The sequence below is a fragment of the Aquarana catesbeiana genome, linkage group LG02, assembly GCF_042186555.1.
Source record: "Aquarana catesbeiana isolate 2022-GZ linkage group LG02, ASM4218655v1, whole genome shotgun sequence".
Classification (NCBI taxonomy): Eukaryota; Metazoa; Chordata; class Amphibia; order Anura; family Ranidae; genus Aquarana; species Aquarana catesbeiana.
Window position 1 is genome coordinate 91291556 of NC_133325.1, and position 20925 is coordinate 91312480.

At 40.8% G+C, this 20925-nt stretch overlaps 1 protein-coding gene and 1 long non-coding RNA gene across 3 annotated transcripts in view; one reads left to right on the forward strand and one right to left on the reverse strand.

Annotated features, from left to right (window-relative positions):
* Positions 1-39: 39 nt before the first annotated feature.
* On the forward strand, positions 40-5037 carry LOC141127045 (uncharacterized). Its single transcript, XR_012241484.1, has 2 exons — positions 40-3593; positions 3990-5037. It is a non-coding gene; the product is annotated as an uncharacterized lncRNA (long non-coding RNA).
* Positions 5038-17030: 11993 nt separating this feature from the next.
* Positions 17031-20925, reverse strand: part of CDADC1 (cytidine and dCMP deaminase domain containing 1) — a 40034-nt gene continuing 36139 nt past the window's right edge. For both annotated transcript variants that reach the window (XM_073613175.1, XM_073613174.1), the window contains exon 9: positions 17031-20088. In XM_073613175.1, coding sequence (XP_073469276.1) covers positions 20077-20088 — 12 coding nt within the window. In that variant the 3' untranslated portion in view covers positions 17031-20076. The remainder of the gene's footprint in view (positions 20089-20925) is intronic.

Here is a 20925-nt window from a genome sequence, read left to right on the forward strand (position 1 = left end):
CAGTAAGTGCCACACACCCCCACCAGATGTTAACTCACCAGATAGCCTGTGACTCTTCCGCTAAGTAGAGTCTGAATGCACTCCAGTGACGCCTGTGTTAATTCACTCTTTTCCTATATCATTAATGTGAGTGGATCTAGGAAGAGAGTGAAGTAATACAGGCATCGCTGGAGTGGTGGAGTTGCAGCAGGGTGAAAAGTGCATTCAGACTCTACTTAGCGGAAGAGTCACAGGCTATCTGGTGAGTTACCATCTGGTGGGGGTGTGTGGCACTCACTTGGAGGACACGTTATTGGAATGGTCACAGAACTTGAACACAGCGATCTTTTGAGGATTTTGCATTTATGTGTACATCCAGCAAGCGCACAGTGAAACTTGACACTTTATTGGTGTGGACTTTTTCTTTTCTTGGTAATTATTTACAGTCACAGGCAGCGCCAGGACAAGATCCTCCGATGCCCAGGGCAAAGATGCCAGATTGCGCTGCGTCTCCCCTTCATTAAGTGAGAGAGAGAGAGCACAGCTGCACCTCCTCCCGACTCTTTCCTCCTCTCCTAGCACTGGACTGACAGAAGTAGTGATGCCACTGTCACTACTTCTGTCAGCTTTATAGTAGAAGGAATTTGCGATGCCCCCATCCCTACAATACAAGCTGTGCCCAGGGAAGCTGCCCCTTCAGCCCACCCCTTGTCCTGGCCCTGGTCACAGAGGCACTATGCAAATGTGATAGAACATTTGTTAATGTTTGTCAAATATATTTTTTTTTCTTTGTATAGAAGTACATTTTTATTTTATCTTTAACTTCCCATAGTGCTACTCCAGGTTTTTTCACATGCTATAGCATAAGGCTTACACAATGAGGAGCAGACTGTGGTCACATACACAATTTTTTCTGGCTTATAGTATTAGAATATTATATTCACAGTCTATGGTGCAGGTAATATTGCTTTTTCAGCAAACTTTCCACCAGCATGGGTATGTTCCTCTGCAAGGAGCAATCATCTGTTTCTGGCTCCTAACAGGATTATATAGGCATACGTACCTGTAGATTCCCATATGATATCTTACCATACTCTTTTTAGAGAAGATATGCTGACTACTCAACATTAAAGCAATCCTAATATTAGGATTGCCTTTATGTTACTCCCTGACTACACCAATACAGTCTCCGTTAGGCAGGAAAACTACTATATTTTGCCTTAGTTTCCTGTTAAGCAGGAGACCATGCTATGCTAATTATATACATTTTAACAACCTACCTAGGAGGGTGCTACATGTACAAGAAAATTGTATAATGTATGGCTTTAGACATGTGCAAATAGGTCTACCCTTAGACCAGAGTTGAGGACACTTACCAACTGGAACACTACCCGGACCTTACCCTTTTTTATGTGCTATGCATGTACAGGATTGCACCAGCTATTTTTTTAGCATCCTGTATATTAAGACACTATGCTTGTGTTCTAGGGAAAGGCTTTTGTGTTTGTTTTTTTTTAAAGTGGTAGTAATCTCTAGTCTAGGAGTTGAAAATCCACTGATAGGCAGGCTTTTTTTACAACAAGAGAGACCCTAGAGAAGGTAAAAACCTTGAGCCTTTACAACCACTTTAACCTCCCTGGCGGTATGATTATTTCATATTTTTGATGCTGAAAGCGGTACCATTATTTTGCATGGAAATTTGGCGTTTTATATTGTAGGCCTGTAACTCTTAGGAATAACACACTTAAATCTGTCCAAACAAGAGTCTAGTAGACATCTCGGGTATGAGAAAGTTTGAAACACAAAATCATAAATTATAATATAATAAATAACTAACTATAAATAATTATACCAAATAATAATATAATAATAATAATAATAAAAATTATTCAATAATGTAATCAAATCAAAAACACTGAAATTTGCTCAGTTGCAGAATTGTCGCTGTCATTACTTTTCAGGGTTTGATGACGGATCTCCCCACAAATCACTATCGCTCAATTCTGCGAGTTATTCTAATTTATTATTGCTGTTTTCTAGCTGGTCTAAAACCACTTTTGATGTAAAGGGACGGTTTTGGTTGCTATGGACAATCTCCAGTTTTCAGGCAGAAAGAACAGTTTTTATAATATAAAACTGCATGCAGGGCACTGGAGAAACCACTAGGGACAAAAGGGAGGTGAAATAATTTCATACAGTAATGTAATCTGTAAGATTACAGTATACTGTATGTATTGTGTGTGTTTCACTTTTTGAATTTGGTGCCGTTCTCCGTCCCCGTGCGTCGCAGTGCTCGCAGGGAACGGAGCCTGGCTCTGTGATGAATCGAGTGGAGGACGAGCCGCTCACACTGCGGGGAGACATCGCAGGATCCAGGGGACAAGGTAAGTAAGCTCTTCCTGGATCCTGTGATGCGATCCCGAGTCCGGCTCGGGGTTACCACTTTTGGTTCTGAAATTCTACCCCGAGCCAGACTTGGGAATACCGCCGAGAGGTTAAAAGGGAATGTATACCTCTAATCCACAGGTGTCCAACTGGCGGCCCTCCAGCTGTTGCGGAAATACAAATCCCATGAGGCATTGCAGGGCTGACAGTTACAAGCATGACTACCACAGGCAGAGGCATGATGGCACTTTAAGTTCCGCAACAGCTGGAGGGCCACCAGTTTGACACCCTGCAATGCTTTTTAGACTAAAATGTAAGAATGAACGTGATGTAAATACGTTTTTTAATGTTTTAAAAATCCTGCTTCTATGTATGATTGGTAATTGTCTATGTGCATGGGGATAACCATTTTTGCTTGCGACATACTGAGGCTCTTCCTGCTTCCTGCAGTGTACCTGTGCTGTCTGCTAGTAGCCCACCTCATTGAAGACTGTGCATTCCCTGCAATCAGGGAGGTATTAGAAACCCCTTCTCAGGTAAAATATCACAAGCTGGGACAAAGACAGCAATACAAAGTTCATAAAGAGTCCTAACATTCCTATTATATAAACATTTAAAAAAAATTCTATTGCTGCCTGTGCAGAGGAGAAATTTTCCTTCTCTCCCTGTCGGGGTCACTGCACAGGAAGTACATGGAGACACACAGCAATGAAAAACACCCACTTTATCCAAGCATGTATAAAAACGGTTTGACAGAAGTACTCAAATCCCTTATTGCACATTCTAATGAAAAACGTTTTATTTTAACAAGTAGGCATAATTAAAGTTTTCCCATGCAGTGGGGCTGTGCCTGCACTGGTTAACTGCTTGTTTTTGGCTAGGGAATTGGAGAAGCAAGATATACTTACCCGATTCTCCCTGCACAAGACCAGTCCCTGCGGCTTCTGCCCCCCACTGTCTAGCAGTCTTGTGCAATGAACTGTTCCTGACATCATCATGCCCCTAGACCTGCTCTGGAGGTGAGGACATCAGGAACAGTCCACCTCTGGATCGTGGGGGAGTACAGAGGCTCAGGAGAGTATACAGCTTTCTCCTCGACAAAACGAGCAGTTAACCTGTGCAGTGCATGCACAGCCCCACTCCATGGGGAAACTTTTTTTTTTTTTTGCAAGAAGTTGGGCTTTAAGTTATTCATGTCATGTTTTCCCTTTTCTAAAGTTCTATATAAGGCCTCTTTCACACGAGGGATCCGTATGTCCGTTTTTCATCCTTCCGTTTTCGGATGAAAAACGGACATACATGTATCCCTATGGAGCGTCGGATGTCAGCGGTGACATGTCCGCTGACATCCGACCCGCTCCGATCCGAAAAGTGTAACGGAGGAAAAACCTACTTTTTCCTCCATTTTCGGATCGGATCGGATGACGACGGACACTACGGACCGTCATCATCCGATCCCCCCATAGGGGAGAGCGGCGCTCTGACAGGTCCGTCGCTGCACAGCGTGCAGCGATGCACCTGTCATCTTCCTGCTCAGCGGGGATCGGCGGAGCTATCCCCGCTGAGCAAGCGGATGTTCACGGGGCGGATCATGACTGATCTGCCCCGTGTGAAAGAGGCCTTAGTGTATTAAGTGAAATATTTACAGGTAACACAACATTCAACCTACAGTACTGTGATATATTTATATAACATACCTCTTTCTGGCAAAACTAGAACTGGCCTTTTATCTGATCTGCAGTTACTGCACATTATTATGTATTGTAATAGTTTTATATAGCTCTTTGTGACACAAGCAATGGACATAATCTCTGTTAGTCTGTATTTTGTAAAACAGACACACTATATTGTAGTTCTTCAGTGACAACTGTAGAACACACTTACCCTACTCGTCAATGAATACTGGGGGCCACATCATACTGCACAGTGACTACTATAGAACACACCCTACTGTTCAGTGACTATAGACATCTTCATATTCTTCGGTGACTACTGTAGACCACATCCTACTCTTCAATAACTTCTGTATACCACATTCTACTCTTAATTACTGTAGACCACATCCTACTCTTCAATAACTACTGAAGACCACATTCTACTGTTCAGTGACTACTGTAGGCCACATCCTACTTTTCATTGACTACTCTAGACCTTATCCTACTGTTCAGTGACTACTGTAGGCCAAGTCCTACTCTTCAATAACTACTGTAAACCACATTCTACTCTTCAATAACTACTGTATACCACATCCTACTGTTCAGTGACTACTGTAGGCCACGTTCTACTCTTCAGGGACTACTGTAAACCATGTTCTACTCTTCAGTGACTACTGTAGACCACATCCAACTCTTCAATAACTACCGGAAAAACCACATCCTACTGTTCAGTGACTACTGTAGACCACGTTCTACTCTTCAATAACTACTGTAAACCTCATCCTACTGATCAGTGGCTACTGTAGATTACACTTTTTAAGTATTCTGTTATTTTATATTATTGTCTATTTTAAATACTAAAACGTAAAAGTAACTTTCTTATAACTGAAGTGTGGAAATGTGTGTTCATTTTAAACTTGACCTGTAATGCTGTATTTATTAAACAGAATCTGTCCGTGTGTGTTTTCATAATGCTCTTGCATAACCCAAAATAAAGACTACACCTATTGTCTGTGTATACATTGACTAATGAACTATTTTCAGAAAGACCGAGCTATGTTCTGTAATCAGGACACAGACTGCCCCTGCCACATGATCAATGTCTTGACTCATCACCATATTGCAGTTTTTCAGTTACACACGGCAACCATCTCTCTCCACAACATTGAAGCATCCTGTGAGTGTTATGGGCTGGGCACACACATTATATATATATATATATATATATATATATATATATATATATATATATATATAATCATGTTGGCCCTATTCAGATCCTTTTGTGTGCGTACAAGCCACAATCATCACATGTGATCACTTGCTATGCGAAAAGTCACAAAAAACTGTGGTCGCCAATGGCCTGTCATTGCACTGTATGGGCTCTGCTATCTGCACACAACTGTCAGTCCCAGCTGCAGAATCAGTAGATTTTTGACACTGGGATTTGCAGTATGCCTGTGTGTATGTCATCTTAAATGCCAGAACTGCTTTATTTCTGGTCCAGATCTTAATCTGACTCATGATTTCAGTAAACAGTCACAAATCAATATACATTATATGCACATGATTGGTTATATTGTATTTGGGACTCATTCCTTCTCATCCTGATGTCAAATGAAAAGTTGCTGCTGAGATACCAAAGAAATAATCAGCAAAGAAGTGTTGCAGCAGACCCAATTGATGTGGGGATAACCATTGCTGACAGTCTTCAGAAATTTCTAGTTGCCTAGCTGTGACAGCACTGACAGTCCCATATTTCTCTAAACTAAATCCTTCCCTTCCACTTTCTTTGAAGATGCTGCTTGCTGAAGTGAAGGTATTGCTTGTATCACTGTTGCTTACAGTCAGAAAAGACAAACTGAACACAGCTTGATATTATGTGGATTTATTTTTTTACTTTGACTGTTCTCCCTTAAAGCCGTATTTAGCCCAAAAGCAAACATATTACAGCTTACTAGTTCTTAGATGTGATTGCTGCATTATTTTCCTTTTTAGGCATTCTTTTATTTTCACCAGGTAATCTAGCCATTAAGTCTTTTGTTTTCCAAGAGAACAAATTGCCCTGCATGTGTAGCAAACATAGGGTTGAGACAGTGGTGGAACTACTAGGGTCACAAAGGTCGGTGCCTGGAGTTCCGCCACTGTGTGGGGGCGGGCCCAGGAGCCCAGACTGTGGCTCCCCAACAGCTGCAGGGCTCTGAGCTGGGAGTGTCTCTCACAGCCCAAAGCCAGCAGCTAAGCTGCAATATACAGGGGTTGATTTAGTAAAGGCAAATCCACTTTGCACTACAAGTGCACTTGCAAATGCAGTCGCTGTAGATCTGTGGGGAAGATCTGAAATGAGGGGAAGCTCTGCTGATTTTATCATCCAATCATGGCCTCCGTGATTATTATCCTGGTTCTCCTCCTACCTATCTCAGCGCACTTTCAACTCCATCTCCTTCGCTCCCCTTCCTCTTTCTGTTGGGGTACCCCAAGGCTCCGTCCTTGGGCCTCTCCTTTTCTCACTCTATACCTCTTCCCTGGGCCAGTTGATAACCTCCCATGGCTTCCAATACCACCTCTATGCCGATGACACACAGATCTATCTCTCCACTCAACTCACCCCCACTATCTCCTTACGGATCTCAAACTTGATGAATGACATATTGATATGGATGTCACACCACTTCCTCAAACTTAATCTTTCTAAAACTGAGCTTGTTATATTTCCTCCTTCACGGTCCCCCTCCTGTGACTTCACCATTAATATCAACAACACAACCATTGGTCCCTCCACACATGCCAGGGTGCTGGGTGTAATCCTTGACTCTGACCTCTCCTTCAGCCCCCATATCCAATCACTGGCTAAATCCTGCCGCCTTAACCTCCGCAACATCTCCAGAATTCAACCCTTCCTGACTAATGACACCACAAAGCAACTTATTCACTCCTTAATTATTTCCCACGTCGACTACTGCAACTCTCTCCTTAATGGCCTACCCTTAAGCAGGCTATCCCCCCTTCAGTCTATAATGAATGCTGCTGCTAGACTAATACACCTCACTAATCGATCTGTGACTGCTGCTCCTCTCTGCCAATCCCTTCACTGGCTTCCCCTACCCCACCGTGTAAAATTCAAAATGCTAACCATAACATACAAGGCCATTCACAACATCGCCCCCATCTACATCACCAACCTCATCTGCAGATATCGCCCAAATCGCCACCTCCGCTCCTCCCAGGTCCTCCTGCTCTCTAGCTCCCTTGTTACCTCCTCCCATGCTCGCCTTCAGGACTTCTCCAGAGCCTCTCCCATCCTCTGGAATTCCCTACCCCAGTATATCCGATCAGCCCCTACCCTGTCCACCTTTAGGAGATCCCTGAAAACTCATTTATTCAGGGAAGCCTATCCCACACCCACATAACTGTCCCTGAGCCACCCCCATCAAATCATTCTTTGCAGCTATTACCTTTTGTACCACCACCCCCTCCCTTTAGAATGTAAGCTCTACGAGCAGGGCCCTCCTGTACCTTTTGTATTGAACTGTACTGTAATTGTGTTGTCCCCCTTATACATTGTAAAGCGCTGCGTAAACTGTTGGCGCTATATAAATCTCATATAATAATAATAATAATGTACAAGCAAAAATGCTGTTTTTTATTTTGCTTGCATGTCCCCCTCAGATCTACAGCGACTGCACTTCTAAGTGCACTTGTAGTGCAAAGTGGATTTGCCTTTAGTAAATGGACCCCACAGTTGTGGCAAAAAGTTTTGCGAATGACACAAATATACAATTTTCACAAAGTTTGCTGCCTCAGTTTTTATGATGGCAATTTGCATATACTCCAGAATGTTATGAAGAGTGATCAGATGAATTGCAAAATCCCTCTTTGCCATGAAAATGAACCTAATCCCATAAAAAAAAAAACATTTCTACTGCATTTGTTAAAAAAGGCTTCAATGCGCCCATGAAAGTCCAGCAAGTGCCAGGACCATCTCCTACAGTTGATTTAGCTACTGGATTGGGGCACCACCAGTGCAGAGCTTGCTCAGAAATGGCAGCAGGCAGGTGTGAGTACATCTGCACGCACAGCTAGGCAAAGACTTTTGGAGGATGGCCTGGTGTCAAGAAGGGCAGCAAAGAAGCAACTTCTCTCCAGGGAAAAAAAAAAAAAAAAAAATCAGGGACAGACCGATATTAAGCAAAAGGTACAGGGATTGGATTGCCGAGAACTGGGGTAAAGTCATTTTCTCTGATGAATCCCCTTTCTGATTGTTTGGGGCATCTGGAAATAAAACCTTGTCCAGGGAAGAAAATGAGCACTACCATCAGTCCTGTGTCATGCCAACAGTAAAGCATCCTGAGACCATTCATGTGTGGGGTAGCTTCTCAGCCAAGAGCGGAAGAGCAGAACACAGCCATGAATAAAGAATGGTACAACAACATCCTCCCAGAGCAACATCTCCCAACCATCCAAGAACAGTTTGGTTTCCAGGATAATGGAGCACCTTGCCATAAGGCAAAAATTATAACTAAGCTTGGGGAACAAAACATCATCATTTTGGGTCCATAGCCAGAAAACTCACTAGTCCTTAATCCCGTTGAGAACGTGTGATCAATCCTCAAGAGGCGAGTGAACAAAAAAAACCCTACAAATTCTGACAAACTCCAAGCATTAATTATGCAAGAATGGGCTGCGATCAGTCAGGATGTGGCCCAGAAGATTGACAGCATGCCAGGGGGAACTGCAGAGGTCTTGAAAAAGAAGGGCCAACACTGCAAGTTTTGACTCTTTGCATAAACTTAATGTAATTGTCAATAAAAGCCTTTGACACGCATGAAATGCTTGTAATAAAACTTCAGTATACCATAGTAACATCTGACAAAAAGATCTAAAAACAATGAAGCAGCAGACTTTGTGAAAATTAATATTTGTGTCAGTCTCAAAACTTTTGGCCATGGCTGTAGTACATTTTTGGGTTTAAGTCTTTCAAAAGAAAACTGGATTTCATAACAAGCAAAAGAAGCCAGAGGTGTTGTCTATTGCAGCTTCAAGCTGTCACTTCTAGTATAGAAGCAAGCACCAGGTTTTTTACATTAAGATTCTTTAAGCTCAATTCAGTACGATGAAACACATTACTTGCTCTGATCACAATTTTCAGGCATGGTACTGCTTCCGTCAGCTCTCATAGGCTCTTGTTGATTAAAATTCAGTTACAGCAAATAATGGTATTTATAGTATACCAAATTAAGCTTTAAGAAACACTGTCAATTTGCCATTTTAAGAAAGCGTGGCAGTGTCTCAAGTTTTGTAAAGGTGTATTTCCACTAACACATACTCACCTTACCAGAGCATCGCCGCTGCTTCTTCTGCCACCTCAGCTGGTAAAAAAAAATTAAAAAATTCTCCTAAATATGGAGGGAACAAGTAACTACCGCTCATTTCTGGGGTCTAGCAACCGCTCGCTAAGCCCAAGCACACATGACAGAGGAAGTGCCTTCACTGTTCCCCTTAGTGTCCGATGCCCGCAAACCCCTGGGCTACTGGTGGAAAACAACTGGCAAGGTGAGTTGGGGGCCCCTTTATACAGATAGTCACTTTGCCCTAAATTGGCATGGTGAAAGGGGTTGATTTACTAAAACTGGTACAGCTCTGCATAGAAACCGATCAGCTTCCATTTTTTTTTTTTTTTTTTTTTCAAAGCTTAAATTGAACAAGCTGAAGTTTGAAGCTGATTGGCTACCATGCACAGCTTCACCAGATATTACACTCTCCAGTTTTAGTAAATCAACTCCAGTGTTTCTTTAAAAAAAAAGAAAAAAATTGTAGATTTTTGTACAACACCCAGAGAAAAAAAAGAACTGACAGTCTTTCATAAAATTAACATTTATTACGATTTTCAGACTGACAGAAAATTCAATAATAAAAACAAACTTCCATTATGAATGATTGATTCCTGGTTATATATAACTGCATGACACTCCACATTAGAGATGAGCTTGAGCAGTCTCCAAATTCCCCTGTAGCCAAGCTTGCACTCTTTTTTTACTCCAACGAGCTACAGGTCGGGTCATTCTTGTTCCGTAGTCCATATAAACAAGAGAGGAGGGCAGCGGAGCAGGAATGACTAGGCCCACAGTTCACTAGAATGAAAAAAAACCCCAAAAAACTCAAGAGCGCCCAAGTTCATCTCTACTCCACAGTATTTATGATTCCAGAGGAACCAGTCACAAAGAATGCGTATGGAAACTTGCATGTTATTTGCTTTTCAAACACTATCTCAGGTCAAAAGGCAGATTTATTTTAAAAGAACACCACAATTCAAACAATTTAACATTTATTTTAAACATATGGTGTTGAACATTTGGAAATGAATATATGGACACCCGTATTCCAAATGCAAGCTTCTTTCTTCTTTTTTTAATTCAGCACATGCTGAAACACATAAAGCAGGTATATGTGAACAAAGGTTTAGATGTTATAAGGTGAGAAATAGCACAGTAGAATATTACAGCCTGCCCCGATCTTAAATCACTGCATTAAAAAAATAAAATACAATTCAGGGAGTGGTGCAGGGGGTAATGTTGTCACTTTCTCCTAAATGTTAAGGAGAGGGCAACCACAGTCCTTTCTGCAAGATCCTAAAAGAAGTATCCCAAATCTCATGCACACATTTTCTAGTAGAAAGCAAGGGCATCCTTTCGTGAGATTTGTAATCGTCAGTGTTTCCGGGATCTCATTGCAAGGATAACCCTCGCATAGGCGATGTGGGCAGAGAGGCAAATATATATTCTAACTTTTCCATGTTTTTTTTTTAGATGGGATAATTATGCTATATCAGGAATCCAATATGTCATTCAAAAGCAGTATACAGTTAGACTGGCCATAAACAGCTCTATCTAGACGGAATTAGCTTAATGCCACGTTCATATGAGAATTGTGCCATCTGCCAGTCTACAGCTTACCACCCACATGTTGCAATCTTACTGCAAAATTTCCTTTAACACCAAAAGTGCATTTATTACAAGGGCCTGACTAGATGCCAATTACATGGATAGGTAGGTCCTCAAAATATATAGTTTGGTAAGCCTAAAGTAGATTGTACAGTCAGATTGTATCTGGTGAGCTTATGGTTAGCCTTGTCAAGACTCGAAAATAACTCAGATACAAATACCAGCCCCAACCACACACATAAAAAATCCATACATGCCCACATTATGAATACGGTATCTTGCAGAGAGCTATATTTTTCTACCTTACAGCCTCTGTACCAGAAATGGAAAGATGTGTCACTGTTACAACATACAGATATGGGATCCCAAATACAGAAAGGATTTAGGATTTGTTTACAAGCCAGTATACTCCCTCCAACCCAGATTTGTGAAAAAGAAGGTGGAGATACAGTAGAAGAAACAGAGCTGGTTATTTATTTAATAGTAACAGTTCTGTGTGTGTATTTGTGTATGTATACACATCATCCACTCATCCTAAAAGTTGCCCACAGAGAGATAATAATCATGGTCTTATCCTACCAGGCTGGAGATATTTCCTAACTGTGTCTGCAGAGATAAAATGATCATGGTCCCATCCTACCAGGCTGGAGATGAACTCATGCCTATGAGCATGTGCTAACAGATCTAGGGAGACAAGGTGATGGGACATTGTTTCAGGAAGGGATGCGGTTCTCTGTGACTTTTACTTACAAAACATTCAAAGGCTCACAGCAATTGTTTATGAATTGTAGTATTTCTACCATTTACATGGACTCTAAAATTGACCTTCATACCAAAATAACAAAAAATGGACCAAACAGCAGAATACTATTTTAAAGTGTTAGTTCACCTTTACAGAACACCTGTAAAGGTGACCCAACACCACCTCCCAGTCCCTGCTGTATATACCTCCGGCAAGCCTGAGCGGTCAGGGCTTCCGCAAGCATTCCACCAGTCTGGAGATTTGAAATCCCTGATGCTTTCTCTCCTTGCCGTCCAGCACTGCCAGGACAGACCAGACAGATACTAATTAGTCAGAACCATCACATGGACAGCACTGACCAAACAGAATCCATCGGGTCTGTTCTTGCAGATCTGAACAGCAATGAGAGAAAGCAGCAGGGATTTCAAATCTCCAGACTAGTGGAGCGGTTTGCGGAAGCCATGACAGCTCAGGATCACGGGAGGTATATACAGCAAGGACTGGGGGGGTGAGGAAGGGGTCTGTCATTAGGTCACCTTTACAGATGTTCTGTAAAGGTGAACTAACCCTTTGAGTAGAGTATCTGTATAGAGCAAAACAAAAAAAATTGAATTTTAACGTGAACCTGTCAGACTTATTCAGTGTATAGGACTATTTTTAAACCCTCAAAATCCATTTTAGATCTCTGAAGAGCTCCCCGGGCATACTGTCAGATAAAACTCTGCTCCAGCTCAGCCCCCGTTCACACCGGTTTGACTTGCCATGTGATTTGACAGTTAGAATGTATGAAGGTAAAAAAACTTGTGCCTTTACAACCACTTCAAAGTAATTAATACATGGGACTTTACAACCACTTTAAGGCAATGCTGTTTATGTCTAGAGGGAATGAGGGTCCCCTTGACAACACTAACTTGAACAGTTACAGAACATATCAGAAACCATAAAAACTTTCATAAATACTTTTCAGAAATCAAACATGAAATGTTAACTGAAGTAGGCAATATACAGTATAGTTCCCGTATCTAAGGTATGGCAGCAGGTGCAGAAAGTTGTTCCATGGCAAGTACCGAAGGGTCCCTTTTGATAGAATATGTGCAGGCAAGTAAACAAACATACTGTACAATATATCCATTTGTAGAGATGTCAAACACATGGTAAAGTAGTGGTTTAACAGGCCAGGCTACTTCCTTATAGCCAACACTTAAAAGTCCCTAGAATTCTGCATAATAGATCCCATATCTGCATGTATTATTGTTTTATAAATTCACAGTTCAGCACTCTAGGCTCACTTCATAGACTTTATATACAACACTAAAGTGCTTTAGAGGGTTTGGATTCCTTGTAGTGCAAAAAAATTACTGTATGCAAAAAGGACATTAATAACCTTCCTCCTATTAAAAGATAAAACAAAGATCAGATACTAACAGCAGCAGCGCTGCTTCCTATTTCTGCTGCGGTTTGCCAACCACGAATGTAGGGTCTGCCTAGAAAAGACAAACAGTTTTACATTCCAATTTATGACAGGTCTATTTTACTTCCCTATATACTAAATAAATGTTATTAATTGTGCCTTTAGTTAAATGAGGTAGTGCATGTTCATGCTTTAACTAGAAAGCAATTATACTGAAATATGCATACCATTGAGAGGATTTTCCCAGCCGATCGCTACTTCTCCCTCAAGGTTTTTGTCAGCTCATCTCTTACTATACACACAAATGAACTTCATTGCTTCTGTGGCTGATATGATACAAGTAAGGCACAGCTGAGACTTATCTGAGCAGTTATTCATTCTCCCACATATGTAGAAAAAGGACACTAAGCTGAACCCTTACGATGACAGGACCATGTGATTAATTTCAAATCACTGTGCGCCATGCTATTCATCCTTTGTCAGAAATACAACTCTCCTAAACAAAAACAAAAAAAGACCCACACACGCTGACAGGCAACAGCAGCAATGTGACTGGGAATGGGAAGAGGTTGACAGAAAACTTTATATAGAACTCATATTCTTAAGTACAAAACCCAGAGCAAGGAAGCCAATGACACTCAGCCCAATACAAGATGGATTATGATTAACTGCACTTAAAAGAACTCTTCATTGAACAAGAGTGATAGTGCTAAAGAAGAACTATCATTACAAATGGTACACCGTTCTGTCTCCCAAGGGATAAAGTTCATGTAGTACTTTGTCCCATGTTGCTGGGCCCTTCCCAAGTCTAGTTGCGAGGTCCAATCTGATCCCCCACGGCAAATCTGACAACACCTAGGAAGGAGACAGGCTCTAGAAGGGAATGCGATATTGTAAGCATGTCTCAGCTCAGAGCAAGCCTATGACATCACATTCCCAGAGAAACAGAATGCTGACACATACCTCCTCCCCTCCCTGTGTATTCATGTCTCCAGAAAATCATCTAAGCCGAGACAGGCTGCATTATAATGAGTTTGTCTCCTTCCTAGTTGTTGGATTTATACAGGGAAGGAGGTAGGGGCTAAGTCAGGCCTCAAACTAGACTTAAGCTAGTCATAGATGGATTGATTCAGACCAGACAAATTTTGGTCCATCTATAGTCATTCCTGCTCCACAAAAGCCAATCAACTTCTGTCAAGTGGGAATGTTGGAAAATCTTCATTTGATCAGTGGATGCAGCCACTCGGCTGAGGTGCTGATCAGTGTATTCTAACAGAGGAGTCCCGGCTGTCAGAATACAATGGCACAACAGGGAGGACTCCTCCAGCCACCTTGTGTGGAAGGGCCATTCATTGTTTTTCAATGAGCCCTGTGGCTGATCGAGAAAAAAAAAACGACCCATCTATGGCAAGCCTTAGGCAGCACCTAGCAACATGAGACAAAAGTACTACATGTACTTTGTTCCATGGGTGGCAAAACGGTGTAATAAAAACATGACAACGTTCTTTTAGTCTTTTTTTTTTCTTTACCAGGTAAAGTGCTGAATAATTACACCAGGACTGTACAGGTATGTATAATAGTACACAACATTACATGGCTTTAGTAGTGTTGGGTGAGATTTTTTTTTAATTAGTAAAGCATGCGTTCCAAAAAGACATCTGCTTTTGGTTCACAAGTACCTATACTCCCCATGACTGCATACCACTATATAACAAATCTCTACCTGTTTTGCCTTAGCAAGAACTATTAGTAATATTAGTGCTCATGTACACAGGGCAGCTTAAAACCTTTTCTAAACACTGGAAACTGACAGCTGGTGAAAAACGTCCGTTTTACAGCTTTTTGCATACCACATTTATGCAAGTTTAGCAGCAGGTATGAGCATCTGAAGTTAGAAGCATTTTTTAAAGATAACCTCAGGAGACCCTCCCAAATGCCCACAATGCATGAAATTATTAACCATTTCAGACATTCTGTGAGAGGAGACAGAGAAAGCAGTGTGCTTGTAGATAGCAGTTTTATATTTTGTTTTTTCACTATGGATCCCATCATGAGCATGTGTGAGGAAATGCTCCTGATGTTGCTGAGGCTCTGAAGATGTAGAAAATTACATGAGAGGACCTGAGTTTGTTGCTACTGGACTCATCCATTGATGCAGGCAAATGTATGTGGCAAAATTTGTTTTTGTTTTTTTTTACAACATTTTTATATGTCCAAAAATTATCAGAAATGTTTTCCCCCTTAAAAACGCAAATGCGCATAAACGCAGTTTACAAGCATTTGGCGTTTGAAATGCTGTACAGTCCTGAATGTTATTTTTCTGCTTTCAAAAAAATGCCTGTAACCTCAACTGCCTCTAAACTAATATAAACGACTGAGTGTACATGTACACATAAGATAGCATAGAGGAGAGTACCAGGGCTGCTGAAAAAAACACCAACTGCTCCTAAACTTCAGTTTAGCAGCTGTAGTGTACACGAGGCCTTAGTCATGCAAAAAAAGTAGGCAAAAAAACTAAACAAAATCACATTGCTATAAAAATGCAGATTAACCATCACACTTGTGGTTTTAAATATAAAGCAGAACTCCATGCAAAACGGTGTATGTCTGCATACTATTATTCCTGCTAAAGTATTTGTTTGCCACTCACACTCCACTGCCACACTGCGTAAGCAAGCACAGTGCAAAAAAATTCTTCTTTCAACCTAATGTTCTACCTTTCGGCTTAGTGGACTTTTAGGGAGCTATATCGCACTGCTGATGCCCTCCCTCCTCCCAGAAGCTGCGTAATCCCCTCCCTGCAGCTCCCAGCACCTGAAAACGTGGCATACTGGCAACATACAGGCAGATTTTGTCTCAAGTTTGAGCGGTTAGATCCACAAAATCTACAAATGTGTAGAGAGGCTCTATCTGATTGGATATAATATGAATGGTTTGTTTAGGAAGGCCCCAACACTACAATGTTGTAAATACATTATGCCGATCTGAAGGACAACTGTAAAAGTAAAGCTGAACAGGACCAAAGTGGCTCCCAATGCAGGACTTCCCACTCTCTGTCTGATCTCTGCTGTGCAGCAAACTGAACCAAATATAAATAAAGGTTATATCAGGAGCATTTTACAATGCATTTTTAAAGAACAAATATCTGGATTATGTTTACTTTAACATTTGCCAACAGGTCTGCTGCATATATTCTTTAAAAGATTGCATTATTTGGATTTTGCCCTACTGATCATTTTTGCACAAATTTAATGCTACATATTCATATTTACAGTACCATCATCACAGCTACAATGTGACGCCTGCTAACCGTACTAAACTTTTTACATGGGATATTAATCTGCTTATCTTTATAACAGTTGCCAATTTAACACAAAATGTACTTTACATATGTTTTATGCTTGATGGAAAAACTTGGTCACTATATACTGCCCCCCAGATAATAAAAGAGTGCAGCCAGGCTAAAGTGTTGTTGCCAGCTACAGACAAGGATGCTATACTAACAGTTGGAAAAAGATGCACATTTTGTGTGTAAAGTGAAATCATTTTCACTTTAAACAGAAATCCATATTAGTGATCATTTAAAACCATGGTAGAGCTCTTGCTACCATTAACTGTATGAACTCACTGCAGTACTACATTCAGCCAGCATGAGATGCCACAGGTGAGCTCTAAATTTACAGTTCACACTCCTAAGAAAGGTGACATACTCATACATGTTGCTGTAATAATGCTAAAAGTCCCATTTTAAAAATGCCAAACTAAAGCCTGTGATACATGGATCAAAACTCAGCCGGGTCAGCCTTGACTGGCTTCATTTCTATCGATGTCTGGGCACCCTGGTTATACACAAGTCAATCTATCTGGTGCAACCAGCCTGTCGGGGTTTTCCCGAATGATTAGTGCTGCCAGGTGGGAATCCTCCATCAAAAAAAAAATTGCTCGTTGTGCCTATGTGCCCTATTTGATTTGATATTATCAGAATGTATGTTTTTTTCTACCTGATATGTATGGTTTGAAAATCCTTAATAAAAATTATTCAACATTTTTAAAAGAAATTGCTCGATCTAGCAATTTTCTTTCCTCCCACCTGTGATGGAAGGAAACAAAATTACATAATCTATGGCCTGCCTTAAGCACCTGGAACACAAACCGCTCATCTACAGTGGGGCAAAAAAGTATTTAGTTAGCCACCAATTGTGCAAGTTCTCCCACTTAAAAAGATGAGCGAGGCTTGTAATTGTCATCATAGGTATACCTCAACTATGAAAACAAAATTAGGAATCAAATCCAGACAATCACATTGTCTGATTTTTGAAAGAATTAATTTGCAAATTATGGTGTAAAATAAGTATTTGGTCACCAACAAACAAGCAAGATTTCTGGCTCTCACAGGCCTGTATCTTCTTATTTAAGAGGCTCCCCTGTCCTCCACTCATTACTTGTATTAATGGCACCTGTTTGAACTTGTTATCAGTATAAAAGACACCTGTGCACAACCTCAAACAGTCACACTCCAAACTCCACTGTGGTGAAGACCAAAGAGCTGTCGAAGGACACCAGAAACAAAATTGTAGACCTGCACCAGGCTGGGAAGACTGAATCTGCAATAGGCAAGCAGCTTGGTGTGAAGAAATCAACTGTGGGAGCAATAATTAGAAAATGGAAGACATACAAACCACTGATAATCTCCTTTGATCTGGGGCTCCACGCAAGATCTCACCCCGTGGGGTCAAAATGATCACAAGAACGGTGGGCAAAAATCCCAGAACCACACGGGGGACCTAATGAATGACCTGCAGAGAGCTGGGACCAACGTAACAAAGGCTACCATCAGTAAAACACTACGCCGCCAGGGACTCAGATCCTGCAGTGCCAGATGTGTCCGCCTGCTTAAGCCAGTACATGTCTGGGCCCATCTGAGGTTTGCTAGAGAGCATTTGGATAATCCAGAAGAGGAATGCAAGAATTGCATATGGTTAGATGAAACTAAAGTAGAACTTTTTGGTAGAAACACAACTCGTCGTGTTGGAGGAGAGATAATGCTGAGTTGCAACCAAAGAACACCATACCTACTGTGAAGCATGGGGTGGCAACATCATGCTTTGTGGGTATTTCTCTGCAAAGGGAACAGGACGACTGATCCGTGTACATGAAAGAATGAATGGGGTCATGTATCGTGAGATTTTGAGTGCAAACCTCCTCCCATCAGCAAGGGCATTGAAGATGAAACGTGGCTGGGTCTTTCAGCATAACAATGATCCCAAACACACCGCTCGGGCAACGGAGTGGCTTCATAAGAAGCACTTCAAGGTTCTGGAGTAGCCTAGCCAGTCTCCAGATCTCAACCCCATAGAAAACCTTTGGAGGGAGTTGAAAGTCCGTGTTGCCCAGAGACAGCCCCAAAACATCACTGCTCTAGAGGAGATCTGCATGGAGAAATGGGCCAACATACCAGCAACAGTGTGTGACAACCTTGTGAAGACTTACAGAAAAGGTTTGACCTCTGTCATTGCCAACAAAGGATATATAACAAAGTACTGAGATGAACTTTTGATATTGACAAAATACTTATTTTGTCAATATCAAAATACTTATTTTCCACCATAATTTGCAAATAAATTCTTTCAAAAATCACAAAAATGTGATTGCTTGGAATTGTTTCCACATTTTGTCTCTCATAGTTGAGGTATACCTATGATGACAATTACAGGCCTCTTTCATCTTTTTAAGTGGGAGAACTTGCACAACTGGTGGCTAACTAAATACTTTTTTTGCCCCACTGTATATCAGCATTACCTTTTGCACGTTATTATCCTATTTTTGGATGTCATTTTCAGTGTACTGCCTAATTTTAGTGGTCATTATGAGCCTTACAAATTTTAAAGAATTTCCTGTAAAAGGCTTAATGTGGTCATAACATGTTTCCTGTACATCATGGCAGTTGGCCTCGCAATGCAGAAATTAGCAAAAGTGCATAATCTATACAGGACCGGGTCAATCCATAAAATCATATTTTATTCTGAAGCATTCAAACAAGAGCTATTTTACTTCTCCAACTTATTTAAAATGTAAGCTCTCGTGAACATGGCTCTCTTTCACACATTGTCAATGAATCGCTGTGTGCACAAATTTTTGTTCTGCGACTTTAAAGTGCTGCAAAATATCTCAGCAGTAAAATATTAAAAAAAAAAAAAAAAAAAAAAACTCTAGTTAAAGGCCAACCCCCACCCAAAAGTATTTCAGTTTTCCATGAAGCATGACAACCTCAATCAGATATTTCTTATTACAGAGCCAAATGAGCATTGTCACACTTCACTGATGGATTCCCCCAGCCGGTTGAAATGAACGAATATTTGGGGATTCCAGCCGTGTGACTGTGATGGTGATGCCTACTTATGGCCTTATGGGAGAAAGCAGAGCCACAAAGTGGAAATCTCATTACAGCAGGCTCCAGCCAGTGGAGCGTATTCCAGCACATTTGTATTAACACTGGCACCCAGGTATAGTAAAACAACTTCTGTGTTATGTATAAAATGTTATCAATTTTATATATTTGGATTATGGTATCCCTCAAAACATGAAACACTTTTCAGTGTCACAGGAGATATAACCTGAGTTTCGGGATCTTTAAACACCCTGGCCCAGTGCTTCTGGATTAGACAGGTTATAGATGCCAACCTATCCAAGTGTGTGCGGCATTCATAAATCTGAGTGCAAGATTCCTTTTCTGCTGTACAAGAGTAAAAACTCCATCAGTCTGTATAAACTAGTCAAATAATTAAAATAAATAATTCACTGTAAATCTTAAAATAGAACTTTCTGCTGTGCAATAAATAAAATCTTTTCTAAAATAACTCAAAAAATAAAACAATCTGTGGTGAGAAAACCACTTGGCTTATAGGCTTTCCCCAAGATGCATTCTCTTATTCTTAAGGGATAAATCATCTTGTGCATTGTTTTTCAAGGGTCCATCTGCAAAATGAATAACAAAAGAAGAGAAATCAATACAAAGGTGGACCATAAAAAAGAAACTGGACTATAGAAGAGAGGTCTTGGTGGGTTGGCAAAAACTGACTAATACACAGATTAGTGCATACTGGACACCCCTGTATTGAAGTGAGGCTACTAAGACAAAAAAGGAAGAGAGTCTAGAAACCCCTGCGAGAAATCAAACCAGCTGTTATTACATTGGTACTATATATTACAGACATATTTACAAAGAACTGGCAAATCTGGACAGAATACCATCTCTGGAATGGACTGCATTCACCACCTGTTGGAAGACATTTGCCCTTTACACTCAAGCTAGTTATAACAATTTGAGAGGACGAATGCCAACATATGCAAACGAGGCATTAGGCTGAAATCCACCTCTGCAATCCACAGAAAGTGGGGCAAATTGTACGGCAATGAACAAGTGATATTACAATTAATGAGGAATCATCATAATGCCCTAAACAGCCGTTTATCAACAACTCGTCTACAGAGTGACTCCGGTCATGCAGATAGATTATAGATTGTTATTATACAGGATTTATATAGCACCAACAGTTTATGCAGCGCTTTACAATATAAAGAGTAGCTGTATTATTAGTTTAAGTGGCCATGCATAGCCCCACAAATTCAGATCTGAGCCTTTCTTGTGACAATTTGGTTGTTCGGGGCTTAAAGCAGTATTAAACCCCAAAGCAAACATTTATAATATTGCAGCTTATCAATTCTTAGATGCAATGACTGCATTAGCTTTCTTTTTTAGGCTTTTTTTACACCTGATGATACTGCCAGCAAGTCTGTTTTTTAAACAGAACA